The sequence below is a fragment of the Chiloscyllium plagiosum genome, chromosome 42 (assembly GCF_004010195.1).
Source record: "Chiloscyllium plagiosum isolate BGI_BamShark_2017 chromosome 42, ASM401019v2, whole genome shotgun sequence".
NCBI lineage: Eukaryota > Metazoa > Chordata > Chondrichthyes > Orectolobiformes > Hemiscylliidae > Chiloscyllium > Chiloscyllium plagiosum.
Genome location: NC_057751.1, coordinates 721,133 through 736,262, shown reverse-complemented (window position 1 = coordinate 736,262; position 15,130 = coordinate 721,133). Strand labels below are relative to the sequence as shown.

Genomic DNA, 15,130 nt, shown 5'->3' with positions numbered 1-15,130 from the left:
TATAAGATGATCAGAGGACTAGATAGAGTAGACAGTCAGAAACTTTTTTCCCCGGGTACAACAGAGTGTTACAAGGGGACATATATTTAAGGTGAAGGGTGGAAGGTATAGGGGGGATGTCAGGGGTAGGTTCTTTACCCAGAGAGTGGTGGGGGCATGGAATGCGCTGCCTGTGGGAGTGGCAGAGTCAGAATCATTGGTGACCTTTAAGCGGCAATTGGATAGGTACATGGATAGGTGCTTAAGCTAGGACAAATGTTTGGCACAACATCGTGGGCCGAAGGGCCTGTTCTGTGCTGTATTGTTCTATGTTCTATGCTTTTTGAAGGAGTTCCAAAATAGTTGATGAGGGAAGTGCGGTAGATGTTGTGTAATTACATTTTCAAACGCTTCAGTTCAAGGCTAATGGGGTCAGGCAGGAACAATGGGTTAAAACCACAGTCACTAAGGCAATATGGGCTCATTGGGTAAAATAGCCTCCTTCAGTGCTGTTGCCATTCTTTTCTCAAGCACCATGAACCTTTGAACCAAGCTACTGTGCTGGACACCGATTCACCGAATTCGTACAGATGCAAAAGCAGCTGTTTCTGGCTCGGCTGGAAGTCACTTTTTTTTAATAAGTGGATAGGTATTACTGGGGGCCCATTGTCACAGTGGTTAGCTGCATTAGTCCCATCACCTTGATGAGTTGCAGAGGAATTGACAAAATTGGCCAGGTTTTTCATCCGTTTGCTTCTCTACATGGAAGGAATTACATGGTTTTTATGTGAATTGGGATAGTGTTGTCAAAAATAGTGAAGGCTATATGGAACAGTCTAGAACAAGCAGAGATCAAATCTTTCCTGATGTGACATTATTCAGTCATAAAAAAGTTTCAATTTGTGGGCAAGTCCAAAACCAGAGGCTAGAAAAATATGTTAGGTGCAAAGAAATCCACTAAGTGGTAAGAATGTGGAACTCCTGACCACAGGGAGTGGTTGAGGTGAATAGCATTTAAAAGCAAGTTGTATAAACATAGAGGGAGCTAAGGAAAGTTGGTGACAGGATATGGAGTATAAAAACTGGCACAGAACACTTGGACCATCTGACTGATTTTGGTGCTGTAAATTCTGTACAAATCCCTACCATTGGGGCAGGGATTATCATTTCACAAGGAGATTGTGTTCCAAGATCATATGTCATGCCAGGAACTTAATGGAGCAGTGATTCTGACAGATCTTTTGATTGGAACTGTGGTGGAGGACCCAAGCACCTGGCATTGAAGCCAAACCCGTGGGAGACACTGAGAGAGGATACAGAAACTGATATTACAGCTCTTTTGATAACAGCAGTGCAAATCCGATTACCCACCAGTGTGACTTGATTGATGCCCTTTGGTGGGCACCAGTGGAACATGCCAGTGGAATCCAATTTCACCTTCTCTCTATTTAGCATTGTTTCAATCCTGTAAATAAAAATGCAACATCGGAAGAATAAAATGTCGCTTATCTCTATGTTCAGATTACGAAGGGAGATGAGCTTTGGCATTGAGGTATAGTCACTGGATTGTGTCCTACCTTTAGAGAACTTAGCTGCTAACACTCACCATCTTTGTGAACCAGTGGTACGGATGTGGAGAGAAAAATAAGCGACAATATTCGGTTGCATAAAAATGTAGCCAAGGTGGCCAAATGCCTCTTTTAGCAGTTTGATATGTAAGCTTATTGGGTAGAAGAGAATAAGATTGTGGCACTGGATTCTTGTGTACTCCTTCCTGTCTTCCTGTGTTTATCTTGGCTGGTAATTTGGTGTGGTATGCTGAGAATATTACACACCCAGAAGGAGATCATTTGACTCATTATCTGCATGAGTGATCCAATTGTCCTGCATCCTCACCCTTTATTTGATCCAACAACAACTTGCATTTAAGTAATGTCTACAAGATGGAAGAAAATGCTGCTGTGCTTCACGGAAACATTTCCTGACAGAATTTGATCCAAATCCCGGAGGTGGCCATGGGCACTCAGATGGAGTGCCAACTGGACCTCCCAGTCACCGCCCATTTTAATTTCCCTTCCCACTCCTCCGACATGACCATCGTTGCCCTCCTCCATTGCCACAATGCACCACATTGCGAATTGGAGGAACAACACCTCATCTTCTGCCTGGACAGCCTACACCCCGTAGGACTCAAATAACCTCTCTTCCCATCCCCCGACTCCCTTCCCAGCCTCTTCCCCTCCCTCATTCCTCTCATAGATCCTTCCTTCCAGCCACCAACCGGATTCATTCCTCCCATTGACCAATCAGGCCGTACACTCTACCTGTGTTTACCTATCCTTACCTCACCACTCCGCCCCTCTGCCCACCTGAACCTAGTAGGCTCATTCATAAAGTCAGGAAATATGAGATGCAGGGAGAGTTGGCTACCTGGATTCAGAATTGGCTGGCTGGTCTGTGGTGAGTGGTGACCCGCAGGGCTCTGTACTTGGGCCTCTGCTCTTTGTAGTTTTTATAAATGACTTGGATGAGGAGATTGAGGGGTGGGTTAGTAAATTTGCAGATGACACAAAGGTTGGAGGTGTCGTCGATAGTATAGAGGGCTAATGCAGGCTGCAGCGCGACATAGACAGGATGCAGAGCTGGGCTGAGAAATGGCAGATGGAGTTCAGCCTGGATAAATGCATTTTGGAACGTCAAACTCGAATACTGAATATAGGATTAAAGACAGGATTCTTGGTAGTGTGGAGGAACAGAGGGATCTTGATGTTCAAGTACATAGATCCTTCAAAGTGGAGAAACAACTGGACAGGGTTGTTAAGAAAGCACATGATGTTTTAGTTTTCATTAACAGGGGGATTGAGTTTAAGAGCCCCGAGATTTTGCTGCAGCTCTACAAGTCCCTGGTGAGACCACACTTGGAATATTGTGTCCAGTTCTGGTTGCCCTACTATAGGAAAGATACTGAGCTTTTGGAGAGGGTGCAAAGAAGGTTTACCAGGATGCTGCCTGGACTGGGGGGCTTGCCTTATGAAGAAAGGTTGAATAAGCTCGGACTTTCTCTCTGGAGAGAAGGAGGAAGGGAGGAGACCTGATCGAGGTGTACAAAATAATGAGAGGAATAGATAGTCAATTAGCCAGACACTTTTCCCCAGGGCAGAATTGACTAGTAGTGGAATCATAGTTTGAAGATATTAGGAGGAAGGTATAAAGGAGACGTCAGAGGTAGGTTCTTTATGCAGGGAGTTGTGAATTCATGGAATGTGTTGCCAGCTGTGGTGGTGGAAGCAGAGTCATTGGGGACATTTAAGCGACTGCTGGACATGCACATGGATAGCAGTGAGTTGAGGGGTACGTAGGTTAAGTTACTAGATTTTACATTGTGATTAAACCTCGGCACAACATCGTGGGCCAAAGGGCCTGTTCTGTGCTGTACTTTTCTATGTTCTATGTTCTAAACCCCCTCCCCCCCTTTATCTGCAGTTCCCCTTACTCCCACCCCGAGTCCTGAAGAAGGGTTACAGTCAAAACGTTGATTTCTCAACCTCCTGAACCTGCCTGGCTTGCTGTGTTCTTCCAGCCTCCTGCTTGTGTATCACTAAACCAGTGAAGGCAAGAGAAGTTCAGGTGAACAAAAGCTTGCTCAAAGAGATAGATTTCACAAACTATTTCAGAGGAGATGAGAAAAGTATGGAGCAGGGTTAATCAGAAGGAAATTCTAGAATTCAGATCCAGGCAGCTGTTGTATCAAGTAATATTTCTGAAAGAGTCCATGTCAAAGTTGCACTAAGCTGCACCCAACTTGACAAAGTATTTTGATGGTGAGTCAGACAGTATAGCACAAGATGGAGACAAATACTGTGTATCATCTTTGGCTCCTGACAATTTTAAGAAATTATGTCAAAATAGTCAGTGTAATTTGTGCCCAATTACTATCATGCAATAAACTACTTATATTTACATAAGACAAACCTCTCTTCCCATGAAGCCTCACCAGTGGCCTCTACTTGACCAGTAATAATGAGACAGGCTCTTAAACTCAGTGTTGAAAGGAGGATTGAATGCACAATTTTGTCCTGTGGGTCTGTTTTTTCTGCTTACTGCTGTGGGAAGAGAAGAGAGCAAGGTTGCTTCTCAGCCTTATCGGACCACGGGTTGGCTGACATACAGATTATTGACTAGCTGGCTGACTGACTGCAGGGGGAAGAGAAAGGGACTTTGATGCTTGACTGCTTGCTGGCTAGGAATCTCAGCTTCGGGAGGAGCTGCTATAAGAAGTGATGAGTGAGTTTTGTTTTAATTGCTGTTTTCTGCTGGGCTGCTACCTCCTTTGACTATTGTTAGATTTGAAGGAGAGAGGAAAGGGGAAATAACTGTACCAGTATCCTGTCACCAACTCACCCTTATTTACATGTGCACTGTACATGGGCTGTGACCAGCTAGCTCAAAGCCAGTCCCTCGACTGAAGAGACCTTCTGAATCTCCTGTTTATTTTTTTATATATAGAGTTGGAGGGGGAGGCCTCTGTTAATTTTTTTTTTTAAACCCCCACACTACCGCCTAAGTGCGGTAGTGCTTATTTTATCCCCAGCACCCATGGTGTGTGTGTGCAGGTGTGAGACACAAAGTGCACGAATCTTTATTCAAATTCCACCAGCAGGAAGATAGGAAAACACCCGGGTGGCCAGTGACAAACACTGCCCTTCACATCAAAGGGCAATGCTGTGTGATCAAAAACAGTGAAGGGGAGGGCAGGGATTAAATCAAAATAGAGTTGGAGGGAGAGTATATCCTGTTTATATCTGTCAGACTGGGCTCCCTGATTGGTCCAGGTTAACAAACCCAATCAAGTGTCTCACATTCAGTAAGATCCACCTGACCCTGGTTCCAGTCACTACTGAAGGACTAAGGAATGTATCATCTTGAGAGCTACTATTGCCTTTGCTGCTGCTGAGTCCAGAGAGAGAGAGAAAGAGAGAGATTGAATTTGGAGTGGTGGATGCTTTGTGGACTTCATTTTTGGTTCCATTGATTTTATTGGCTGCTGCTCCCATCTGAAATGGGGGGGCTGAGAAATGAACTACAAGATCCTAGGGTAGGGGTAGATGTTTGAGGGTGTGAGCTGCCATTTGAAGAAAATCCTGACCTGCTGAGTTCCATTGAAGATCCTGACTTCCCACTTTCCATATCCAGGAACAGCTGAAACAATTGACCATTGGAAGGTTATGAAGGAGTGTGTTTCTGTTTCTTTTGCTGTGTCTATTGAAGAGTGGTCCCCACTCTGCCAACAGGGGAAGACCACACACTGGAGATTGATACAATACCTACACCCAGCCTGTGCTTAATTTGATCTCTCCCTCTCTGTATTGGAAGCGAGCCCTTATAACGTTATATCTGTGGTCTCCACACCTCCTTCATAATTAATTTAGAATGAAACAAGGGGTGACAACAATATCTTCACCATCAGCGTGGCTGACCATCACTGATGTAAGAATGCGTCTGTGGCTCCTGTGACCTGATCACAGAAGCATTGGGTGAAGAGCTACACCCAATGCAGTAAGTCTTCCACCAAGTCAGCCAGCCAGTCAGGCAATCAGGGAAACTGTCAGGAGCCAGAGATGACATGTCTTCTTCTGGGACACGAGGCAAGCAGTAAGTCACTACCAAGGTTCCGAGTCTCCTGCTTTTGTGTGATTTATTCACGGGATATGACTGTTGCTGGCTAGGTCAGAATTTATTGCCCAGAGAGTAGATAAGATGAGGGTAGATCCATGTTGTTGTGGGTCTGGAGTCACATGTAGGCCTGACCAAGTAAAACTGGCAGATTTCCTTCACTAAAGGACTTGAGTGAACCAGATGGATTTCCACAACAACTGACAGTGGCTGCATGGTGCCAATCAGGTTAACTTTCTCTTGCAAATTTTGAAATGAATTCAAACTTCATCATGTGCCATGCTGGGTGGCTGGGTCAAAATCTTGGATTTCTCTCCCTCAAGGCATTGTGGGTTAACTGTGGACTGCAGTGGAAGAAGAAGGACAACTCAAGGATAATAACTTTTGGTCCAGCCAGCAACGCCCACATTCCACAAATGAATTTTTTAAAAATGGGATTACAATTTGTGTCTCCAGAACATTAATCTGGGGTTTGGATTAACTAGTCTAGTGGCATTACTATGATGCCAGCAGTTTCCCTCGGACTTAGTGACTTCAGTCAGGTGTTGGTCTGCTTTTGAACCTGTGGCAATACTTTTCCATGAGCCCTCTGAAAGACGGTATACCCTGGTGATGTATTTCTTGTTCAGCAAAGGTTGTAAAGGTCAGACAGCAAATACAGTCCACTCAGTTTGACCTTAATTGTGGATAAACTTCAAGAATAAATTGGTGTAGAATGAACAGTCACATGAAAAATTGTGGGTTGATTCAGAAGAGTCTGGAAGGATTTGTTAAGCTAAAGTAGTTCCTTATGAATTTGCTGGAATTTTTGGAAGTGGTATCAGAGGGGAAGGCTGTTGATCTGGCCTTCCAGCAGGTGTTCAATACTGTGCTGCATTGCAATGAAGAAAGTTATAGGAGGTGGAATAAAAGAAACAGTAGCAATATGGATACAAAATTAACTGTGGTATGGGACACAGAATTATGCTAAAGTGGTGTTTCTGGAGCTAGAGGGAGTTTCTATTGGAATTCCCCAGGTTTTTGGGAACTGTAAATTTCCTGATATACATAAATGATCCAGATATTGGTGTGTTGGGGACAAATTCAAAGGCAGTGAACCCAGGAAAATTGTAAATAATGAGAAGAGCAGTGTTGAACTTCTGAAGGACATTGATATCTTGGTGGAGTGGACAGATAGATGTTGATCAAGTTCAGTGCAGAGAAGGGTGAGGATGATCTTGGACTGAGAGAGCACAGTTGTTGGGTAAGCAAGTGTAAATATTTATTTTGTACAAATCTAAATGGTAACTTGTTGTTGGCATGAAATGTAAAGCAGGGTGGCTGGTGTGTCGGTCAGTGTACAGTGCCGTGGCCAAAGACATTCAGAGGCTCAAGACAGTGGTGCTTGCCCCGAGGATACTCATGGTGTTGAGACAACTGAGATGTCCGTGGGCTTTTATTGAACTGACCCCTGTTCAGATAGAATTTACCATTGGCCTTGGGCACTGAAGCCTTCCTTCGGGAGCCATGACACAGTTTGAACCAGCTCGAAGAATCTCCATCTGTGCCCTTCTGTTTGGCATGGGGGGGTTTCCAGTCCACTCATGCGCCCTTCACTTCCTTACCTTGGTACGCTCTCCAGATACACTGTGGCATCCATGTGCTGTCTAGTCATGGTGGAAGTCCCCGGTGGAAAGTGCTCTATCTGGGTGTCCTCACCCTTACCATTAGGGATCTGGTCTCCAGCGGCTCTGTGCAACTCTTGATTAAGGCCTGACATTTTTAAGGCCTCAAGGAGCCAGTCACCTTAAGTCATTTCTTCAATATTTAACAGGAGTCCTTCTAAATCTCTGGTGCTCTTAAGCCTCCTGGTCCTGATCTTTAGACACATCATGTGGAGTGGGTAGGGAAATGGAATGGTCCTCTTCATGGCCTGACCAAGCTATTCCTTAACAGGTCCAGGCAGTATGCTGTGAAGGGAGCTGTTGTACACAGTCAACTGCCTGACAGATGTCCATGGTTATATCTGTGCCCAGGCACCCTTAGAGGGGGAGTGCGCCAAGCCCAATGGTACACTTCAGGAATACCAAGACCAGAGGGCACCAGATGGGGAGTGGAGTGTGACCTCACACCCTCCACTCACCAAAAAATGAAGTCTTAATTTAAACTTGTACATTTCCTTTATGATATTATCGCTTAGGAGCTATCAATCGAAAGGTTAATCAACTTGTTCATGAGTTATATTAAAACAGTAGAAGCAGGATTGATATCAGCACTGCATGTCAATCACACTGAGCCCACTGCAATAGCAGCTGAAGGCATGAAAACAACTGGAAGGATGAATGAAGTCAGGGATTTTCAAGCGGCCAAAGTTAGAAAGATGCAAATCGTCTCAGAAGGCTCTCTCTACCAGCCCTCTCGCCTATAGCTCTCAGTGAATGATATTTTAGGTCAGACTGATGTCAGTCCTTTCCATTAGAATCTTACAGCACATGATCAGTTACTCGATGACCTCTGATCTCAGATCTACACTGAGTTTACAGTCAGGTCAATTTGATCTCATAGAGACAGTCACTGCTGCTATTTGTTTCCCCACTTCGTGGAAATGGTTATTTTTGGCACAAGGTCTTTATTATGACAAGCTTACATTTTCCCAGTTGACTAAACAGAGCTGGTGTTACTCCTGCCTGATACCAACAGCAATAATTGAGATGCAGGCCCAGCTTAAATGAGGCAAAGAAATGTTTTCAAAGTGCAAGTGTCTGACGTGCACAGAAACACTAATTTGAAGGCGATCTTGCTTCACTTCAAGCCTTGTTCAGCTGCTTAGTCACAAATCTCTTGAGCGTGAGCCAGCAGGGCTTGTTTTGATGCTGAACTCCACCTTGCCCCCTTAATGCCTCAACCAGATTTATATTTAACCTTCCATCCTTTGAAGGAGAGAGGAGTGTTTCTGTTTTTAAGATTATTAACTTTCCATGAGAGGGCTCGGGAGGGATGCTGACAAGTTCTGATCTCCAGAGCTGGCTTTGGGCCCATGACTTTCCCTTTGCTTAATTAAATGAAGGCTCTGGGTAATGAAACAGCTCAAGTCAGGCTGCTCAAATCCTTGCATTCAGTAAACAAACAAAATCATCTTGTGAAGAAAGGGTCATTGGGTGTCAGGATCTTTGACTATTTGTTGGCAGTTCTGATCATGGCCTAGCATTCAGCCTATCCAGTCTGATCAGTTTTCCTTGCTTCCAACTTCCTGCATATATAAACAGTAACTTTGTAAAGCTGTTGGGATAGCTTGAGAAAACTGTTTTAATTGTATCCACTAAAGGCAAGCACAGCCTTTGTAAATCACTGGTCAGCTCATGAGTTGGCCAAGTCCAATTCTTGGCAGCACACTTTAGAAATGTCAGGTCCTTGGAGAAGATGCGAAGGAGATGAACTTGAATTTTCTCACAAGAATTATGGTCTTCAGTTACATGGAGAGGCTGAGGAATCTGGGATCATTCTCCTTTAGGTCGAGGAGAAAATCAGATTGATAGGGCTTATGGAGAGGCAAGTGAGACCAGGGGTGGATTTGAATTCTAATCCGGAGACCTTTGTGAAATGGTAATGTGTTGGACAAGGAAGCTGACAGTATCGGAGCGTTGTGAGTCATTGATGATTAAAATTTTAATGAACTCCAGCTGATGTCTGATCCAGTCAGGATGACGGAAAATCAATGCAAAGTAGCGAAGGGAGAGAAAAGTTACGGACTCAAGTGTATCAGCTGCTAATGTTTCAGCCAGTGATTAATGGGCACCTACATTAAAACATTGAACTGGCGAGCAAGGTTGTCTTATCAAAGTTCTTGAGTAATTTGCTGTATCACAAATCAATTAGCAGGCAATCCATTTCCAAAAGGCTCCGGTAACATGTACAGAGCAGCTGTCAAGATGAAGACAGCTAGCTGCTAAGCCAGGAGATGGAGTGAAGGAGACATCTGAAATATGCTTTGTGCGAGAGCACTTCATCACCAGAGCTTCTGTCATCCTGCCTTTTGCCAAGTTTAGAAGAAACACTCATGACCCTGCTCACCAGACCTGCGCCAAAGATACTTTTGTCGCTTTGGATTCTGAAACTGAAGAAATCCACTGATAAATAAGAGAACAAAGAAACTGGATTAGACGGGCAGAAGAGCTGGCTCAAACTGGATGGGCACAACTGCTTGCTTCTGTGCATATGATTCAAATGTTTTTGTGTCCCCAGGGTTGGCAGGCTGGACATATTAGAGGAGAAAGTGAGGTCTGCAGATGCTGGAGATCAGAGCTGAAAATGTGTTGCTGGAAAAGCGCAGCATCCAGGGAACAGGAGAATCGACGTTTCGGGCATAAGCCCTTCTTCTGAAGAAGGGCTTATGCCCGAAACGTCGATTCTCCTGTTCCCTGGATGCTGCCTGACCTGCTGCGCTTTTCCAGCAACACATTTTCAGGCTGGACATATTAGTTGAGGAGTGATCGAATCAAGCTGTTTGAGATGTTAATCATGACAGTTCTATTCTCAGCTTACATGACCTACTCCGGGAAGAGTACAACTCTAGTACAAAAGCCTACTATAATCTAAAGCAGCCTGATCTAGTTTTCTCCACAAGCTGAGTATGATGTGAATATGTTGATCAGAATCCAAATGAAATGGAAGCTGAGGCTGTGATTTGGGATTCTCCATCCACTGAGGTAGAATTGCCTACACTTGACTCATGTGCAGAAAAGCATTAAGAGTTGGGATAGATCAAATATCTCTGCTGATGGGATGTTGTTTCCAGGACAAGGACTTAAACCACAGGTTCTGATACTGCACTTGGCTCCTTCCAATCACTGGCCAAATTATACCTCACTCGGTTGGTCTTGATTACTTTCATAATAACCATCAAAGGCTCCTTCATGTAAAGGCCAACACAGTCCAAGTCTCTTGCATGTGGGTTTCTGATCGAACTGATTAGCTGAACATACTCAAGGAACTGAATAGAAAAAGTGGGAAACTGGGCTTGATCTCCTTAGAGCAGACTGAGAAAGAAATTAGAATCCCTACAGTGTGAAAACAGGCCTTCGGCCCAACAGGTCCACACTGACCCTCCAAAGAGTATCCCACCCAAACCCATTCCCCTATATTTACCCCTGACTCATGCACCTAACCTACACATCCCTGAACACTGTGGGCAATTTAGCACAGCCAATTCACCAAATCTGCACAACTTTGGATTGTGGGAGGAAGCCCATGCAGACACGGGGAGAATGTGCTAACTCCCCACAGTCACACAAGGCTGCAATTGAACCTGGGTCCCTGGCGTTGTGAGGCAGTAGTGCTAACCACTGAGTCACTGTGCCACCCCCTTTTTTACAGTGTGCAAGCAGGCCATTTGGCCTACACCAACCTTCTGAAGAGCACCCACCTAGACCAATTTACCCCTAACCTGACTAATCCACCTAACCATCCACCCTGACTAATCCACCTAACCTACATCCCTGAACACTATGGGCAATTTAGCATGGCCAACCCATCCTAACGTGCACATCTTTGGATTGTGGGAGGAAACCCATCCACACGCTGGTAGAATGTGGAAACTCCACACAGACAGTCGCCTGAGGCTGGAATCGAACCCGGGTCCTTAGCACTGTGAGGCAGGAGTGCTAACTACTGAGCCACCGTGGCAGTGGAATGGAGGTGTTTAAAATTCTAACAGATCATGAAACTGCTTTCTTGTTGAAACAACAAGGACAAACTTGATGGCCTGAATGGCCTCCTTCCTGAGCTGTACCATGCTTTTTATTATTTATTAATGGGATGTGGGCATTATTGGCTGGTCCAGGATTAATTGTGCATTCCCAGTTGCCTTGAGAAGGTGGAGCTGCAGTCCATGTGCTGTAGGCAGACTCAGAATTAAGGCAGGGCACTGATAAGAAGTGACCAAGGAAGATTCAGGGGAGAAGTCAGCACAGTCACCATAACTGCTTGATGCATAACCTGGGGGCTATCATGGCAGCTGCACTTTGTCACATCACAAACCTTTGGACAGACCTGATTGATAAGTAATTGTCAGGTGATTTGTTTTTTCTTACTTACAATTGCCATTAACTTTTTCAAACATGTAATGTTTTAGAATAGTGAGATTTAGGCTTGTGGATAAGTAGTTATCAAGTTGTTTCTCAAGTAATGTATTTGGTGTGCATTATTCTTTGGTAAGGATCTAACACTAGAGTTAGCTGTAAATTTATTTCATTGATAAGAGCGCCAGCCTCCTAACAGCCACCGGGTGACAGAGGAGCTGATACGTGGAAAAGCAACGTGGTTATTGTGGGTGATTTTGATCTCCTGTGTGTTAACTGGGACTCCCTTAATGCCAGGGGCTTGGACTGGGCGGAATTTGTTAGGCACGTCCATGAGGGTTTCTTGAATTAATACGTAAATAGTCCAACTACAGAAGAGCCAAACTAGACCTGGCACTGGGGAATGAGCTAGCCAGGTAATCAAAGTTTCAGTGGGGTACCATTATGTGAACAGGGATCCCAATTCAATAAGATTGAGGGTGGCTGTTTGAGGAAAAATCCACATTTTGTGTAAAAATCTTGTAAAGACCAGTTCATTACAGTTCAGGACTAGTATGCTCCCATGAAAATTAAGGGTAGCATGGCAAGATTGGGGCACAGAGTATAAAAATGGGCAAATTGCGTTGCACTTGTATAGAACTTTAGTCAGGCCAAAATTGGAATATTGCATACACTTCCAGTTGCCACACTACCAGGAGGATGTGGAGGCTTTGGAGAAGGTCCAGGCTTAGTTTACCTGGTTTTGGAATTACCAAATATTGCCTGGTTTGGATGGTATTAGCTATGAGGAGAGATTGAACAAACTGGGTTTGTTTTCACTTGAACACTTCAAGCTGAGGAGTGACCTGATAGAAATTTACAAAATTATAGAGGCATGGATAGAATGGATAATCAGAGTCTTTTTTTTCCCAAGAGTAGAAATGTCAGTTACTAGGGGACACAGGTTTAAGGTAAAAGAGGCAAGTTTAATGGAGATATGAAATGTAAGGTTTTTTATACAGGTTGGTTAAGTGCATAGAATGTACTCAGAGAGGAGATAGAGTCGTAGAGATGTACACGATGGAAACAGACCCTTTGATCCAACCCGTCCAGGCCGACCAGCTATCCCAACCCAATCTAGTCCCAGCTGCCACACTCGGCCCATATCCCTCTAAACCCTTCCTATTCATATACCCATCCAGATGCCTCTTAAATGTTGCAATTTGTACCAGCCTCCACCGCATCCTCTGGCAGCTCTTTTTTCCATACCCGTCCCACTCTCTGTGTGAAAAAGTTGCCCCTTAGGTCTCTTTTAAATCTTTCCCCTCTCACCCTAAACCTATGCCCTCTAGTTCTGGACTCCCCAATCCCAGGGAAAAGACTTTGCCTATTTATCCTATCCATGCCCCTCATAGTCTTGTAAACCTCTATAAGGTCACCCCTCAGCCTCCAATGTGGCTGAACCAATGTCCTGTACAACCGCAACATGACCTCCCAACGCCTGTACTCAATACTCTGACCAATAAAGGAAAGCATACCAAACGCTGCCTTCACTATCCTATCTACCTGCGACTCCACGTTGAAGGAGCTATGAACCTGCGCTCCAAGGTCTCTTTGTTCAGCAACATGTTGAGTATACCTAATCAGTCCTTGCCTTTCCAAATACATGTACATCCTCTCCCTCAGGATTCCCTCCAACAACTTGCCCACCACCAACGTCAGGCTCACGTCTTTAGTTCCCTGGCTTGTCCTTACCACCCTTCTTAAACAGTGGCACCACATTAGCCAACCTTCAGTCTTCTGGCACCTCACCTGTGACTATCGAGAAGTGGCCCAGCAATCACTTCTCTAGTTTCCCACAGAGTTCTCGGGTACACCTGATCAGATCCTGGGGATTTATCCATCTTTAACCGTTTCAAGACACCCAGCACTCCCTCCTCTGTAATATGAACATTTTGCAAGATGTCACCATCTATTTCCCGACAGTCTATATCTTCCATATCCTTTTCCACAGTAAATACTGATGCAAAATACTCATTTAGTATCTCCCCCATTTTCTGCGGCTCCACACAAAGGCCGGCTTGCTGATCTTTGAGGGGCCCTATGCTCTCCCTCGTTACCCTTTTGTCCTTAATGTATTTGTAAAATCTCTTTGGATTCTCCTTAATTGTATTTTCCAAAGCTATCTCACATCCCTGTTTTGCCCTCCTGATTTCCCTCTTAAGTATACTCCTACTGCCTTTATAATCTTCTAAGGATTCACACAATCTATCCTGTCTATATCTGACATATGCTTCCTTCTTTTTCTTAACCAAACCTCAATTTCTTTAGTCGTCCAGCATTCCCTATACCTAGCAGCCTTTCCTTTCACCCTGACAGGAATATACTTTGTCTGGATTCTCATTATCTCATTCCTGAAGATGATCGAAGCAGATACAATTAAGAGGTATGCTGACAGATACACGAACTGACAGGGAATAGAGGGATACAGATCATGTAGAGGCAAAAGATTTTTACTTTAGAAAGGTGTCATATTGTTAGCACAGAGTTGGTGGGCCAAAGGGCCTGTTCTTGCGCTGTACTGTTGTTTGTTCTTTGTGTTTCAGGATTATGACCCATTGACTTTAAAGGAACAGTGATGTATTTCCAAGTAAGGATGGTGAGTGACTTAGAGGGGAAATTGTAAATGGTGGTATTTTCATGTACCTGCTGCCTATGTCCTTCTAGTGGTAGTGTGATTGGAAGGTGCTATCTGGAAACCTTGGTGAATTTTTGTAGTGTTAATACCTCCTTTTGCAAAACTCAGGGAATGCTGTGTTCTGAGAGGTGCCATCTTTGGAAGAAGATGTTAAACTTAAGGCCTAATCGTCCCCCTTTCAGTCCCCACTTCGTGTTCAGAGAAATACAGGCACATTCTTTTCAATGTCTTGGTCAAAATTTATCCCTCAAGCTGCAAGAGATTTAGCTAGCTATGAACTTGCTTGCTTTGTGTGGGATCTTGCCATGCAGACACTGCCACATTTCTATATCACATCAGAGATCACACTCCAAAGGATTTCATTGGCTGTAAAGTGATCAATTTGACGTCGAACAAAACGTTTTTACTTTCACTCAGTCTGGCCCCACATGACGACTTGTTGTCAGACTCGAATCTCTACCATATGGAAGCAGGCCATTTGGCCCATTGCGTTCACACTAATCCTCTGAACAGCATTCCATCCAGAGTCCTGTATTTTACATGGCCAATCCACCTAACCTGCACATCTTTGGACTGTGGGGGGAAACCGGAGCACCCAGAGGAAACCCTCACGGACACAGGGAGAATGTGCAAACTCCACACAGACAATAGCCCGAGGATGGAATTAAACTCGGGTCCCAGATGCTGTGAGGCAGCATTGCTAACCACTGAGCCACTGTGCCATCCTTTAAAACCTCCTGCACCC

The 15,130-nt window shown here is 44.5% G+C and overlaps 1 protein-coding gene across 1 annotated transcript in view; it reads right to left on the bottom strand.

Annotated features, from left to right (window-relative positions):
• Positions 1-15,130, bottom strand: part of LOC122542962 (calcium-activated potassium channel subunit alpha-1-like) — a 108,174-nt gene that overhangs the window by 24,779 nt on the left and 68,265 nt on the right. Inside the window, exon 21 of the mRNA XM_043681103.1 lies at positions 1,351-1,444. Coding sequence (XP_043537038.1) covers positions 1,351-1,444 — 94 coding nt within the window. The remainder of the gene's footprint in view (positions 1-1,350; positions 1,445-15,130) is intronic.